This window comes from Ambystoma mexicanum, chromosome 7p, assembly GCF_040938575.1.
Source record: "Ambystoma mexicanum isolate Mex_15411 chromosome 7p, UKY_AmexF1_1, whole genome shotgun sequence".
In the NCBI taxonomy this organism is placed as follows: domain Eukaryota; kingdom Metazoa; phylum Chordata; class Amphibia; order Caudata; family Ambystomatidae; genus Ambystoma; species Ambystoma mexicanum.
Window position 1 is genome coordinate 24018542 of NC_090939.1, and position 2174 is coordinate 24020715.

Here is a 2174-nt window from a genome sequence, read left to right on the forward strand (position 1 = left end):
ATTCGTGGCACTTTAAAAGAATGGTGATCGCAGAATTACCATGGAAACGACGTTTGCACGAGAGAGCGTGGACAGCTACTCTTCAGATTAATATTGTCGAGGTGATGGAGAAGACTCTGACATGGGTGAGCCCACTCCAACGGTAGTAGGAGAAGTGCCTGAACTGTTGGAAAGTAGAGGAGCAAGGCCGCAGCGAGCCAGAACGAGACCGCAAAGACTAATTGAGGAGATAGAGTAATGGCATCCTGTCAAAGTTTAATTTGTATTTAAAGCGAGTTGCAGCGAGCTGCTGTGTGCTGCTGGGATCTGCTGTGAGCGAGTTGCAGCAAGCTGCTGTGGGCTGCTATGTGCTGCTGGGAGCTGCTGTGAGCGAGTTGCAGCGTGCTGCTGTGAGCTGCTGTGAGCGAGTTGCAGCAAGCTACTGTGTGCTGCTGTAAGCAAGTTGCAGAAAGCTGCTGTGTGCTGCTGTGAGCTGCTGTGTGTGATTTGCAGCGAGCTGCTCTGGGCTGCTGTGAGCTGCTATGAGCGAGTTGCAGCGAGCTGCTGTGAGCGAGTTGCAGCGATCTGCTGTGTGCTGCTGTGAGCGAGTTGCAGCGAGTTGCTGTGAGCTGCTGTGAGTGAGTTGCAGCGAGCTGCTGTGTGCTGCTGTGAGCTGCTGTGAGTGAGTTGCAGTGAGCTGCTGGGAGCGAGTTGCAGCAAGCTGCTGAGAGCTGCTGTGAGCGAGTTGCAGCGAGCAGCTGTGTGCTGCTGTGAGCTGCTGTGAGTGAGTTGCAGCGAGCTGTTGGGAGTTGCAGCGAGCTGCTGTGTGCTGCTGGGAGCTGATATGAGCGAGTTACAGTGAGCTTCTGTGTGCTGCTGTGAGCTACTGGAAGCGAGTTGCAGTGAGCTGCTGTGTGCGGGTTGCAGCGAGCTGCTGTGAGCGAGTTGCAGCGAGCTGATGTGTGCTGCTGTGTGCTGCTGTGAATGAGTTGCAGCGAGCTGCTGGGAGCTGCTGTGAGCGAGTTGCAGCAAGCTGATGTGTGCTGCTGTGTGCTGCTGTGAGTGAGTTGCAGCAAGCTGCTTGGAGCTGCTGTGAGCGAGATGCAGTGAGCTGCTGTGTGCTGCTGTGAGCGAGTTGCAGCAAGCTGCTGTGAGCGAGTTGCAGCAAGCCGCTGTGAGCGAGTTGCAGCGAGCTGCTGTGTTGCTGTGAGCGAGTTGCAGCAAGCTGCTGTGTTCTGCTGTGAGCGAGTTGCAGCAAGCTGCTGTGAGCTGCTGTGAGCGAGTTGCAGTGTGCTGCTGTGTGGTGCTGTTAGCTGCTGTGAGCAAGTTGAAGCGAGCTGCTCTGAGCTGCTGTGAGCGAGTTGCAGCGAGCTGCTGTGAGCGAGTTGCAGCAAGCTGCTCTGAGCTGCTGTGAGCGAGTTGCAGGCCTCAGCTGCTTCCATGATGTAGGAGGTCTGCAGAGTAGTGGAAGACTTTGGAAGCAGTGAGGCTGTGAAGGCAGCAAAGACACACCTCTAACTTCTCAACTTTGCGGTTGGTGCCTTGTAGTGAATTTGTATGTGTATCCCCTGAATTACAAGACCAATATAGCTCAATTTGTTTTGAACGTGTCGGTAATACTTCTCTCTACACTGACTGTGCCACCCGTGTCGGAAGCAGCCTCTGTGTTGTATGGGACAGGAGAGGTGAGGAGGTGCGGCTCGACGTGTTGGTGGTGACCTGTTAAGGTCTTTTTCCTTATTTTTGGCTTGTGTGGTGTGGAGCATATCGCAGTGGGGCTAAATTGGGCTGGCTTTGGCCTATTGGAGCAGGAGGTACTTTTGCTCTGCTTCTCCCCCTTACCTGTAAGATTACTGCTTGATCCCTGACTGGGGGTAAGATTACTGCCTGATCCCTGACTGGGGGTAAGATTACTTCCTGATCCCTGACTGGGGTAAGATTACTGCCTGATCCCTGACTGGGGGTAAGATTACTGCTTGATCCCTGACTGGGGTACGATTACTGCCTGATCCCTGACTGGGGTACGATTACTGCCTGATCCCAGACTGGGGGTAAGATTACTGCTTGATCCCTGACTGGGGTAAGATTACTGCCTGATCCCTGACTGGGGGTAAGATTACTGCTTGATCCCTGACTGGGGTAAGATTACTAATAGGCTAAATTCCACTAATTGGTCACTAGTCCAGTGATTGGTC

At 53.7% G+C, this 2174-nt stretch overlaps 1 protein-coding gene across 1 annotated transcript; it reads right to left on the reverse strand.

Annotated features, from left to right (window-relative positions):
* Nucleotides 1-266: 266 nt before the first annotated feature.
* Nucleotides 267-1421, reverse strand: LOC138525875 (streptococcal hemagglutinin-like). The gene has a single exon (XM_069636165.1). The coding sequence runs from the start codon at nt 1419-1421 to the stop codon at nt 267-269; it is 1155 nt and encodes a 384-aa protein (XP_069492266.1).
* Nucleotides 1422-2174: the final 753 nt, after the last annotated feature.

Bases quoted from the DNA above. Each gene is read 5' to 3' on its own strand.
- LOC138525875 (XM_069636165.1), bottom strand. From the start codon at position 1,421: ATGGAAGCAGCTGAGGCCTGCAACTCGCTCACAGCAGCTCAGAGCAGC.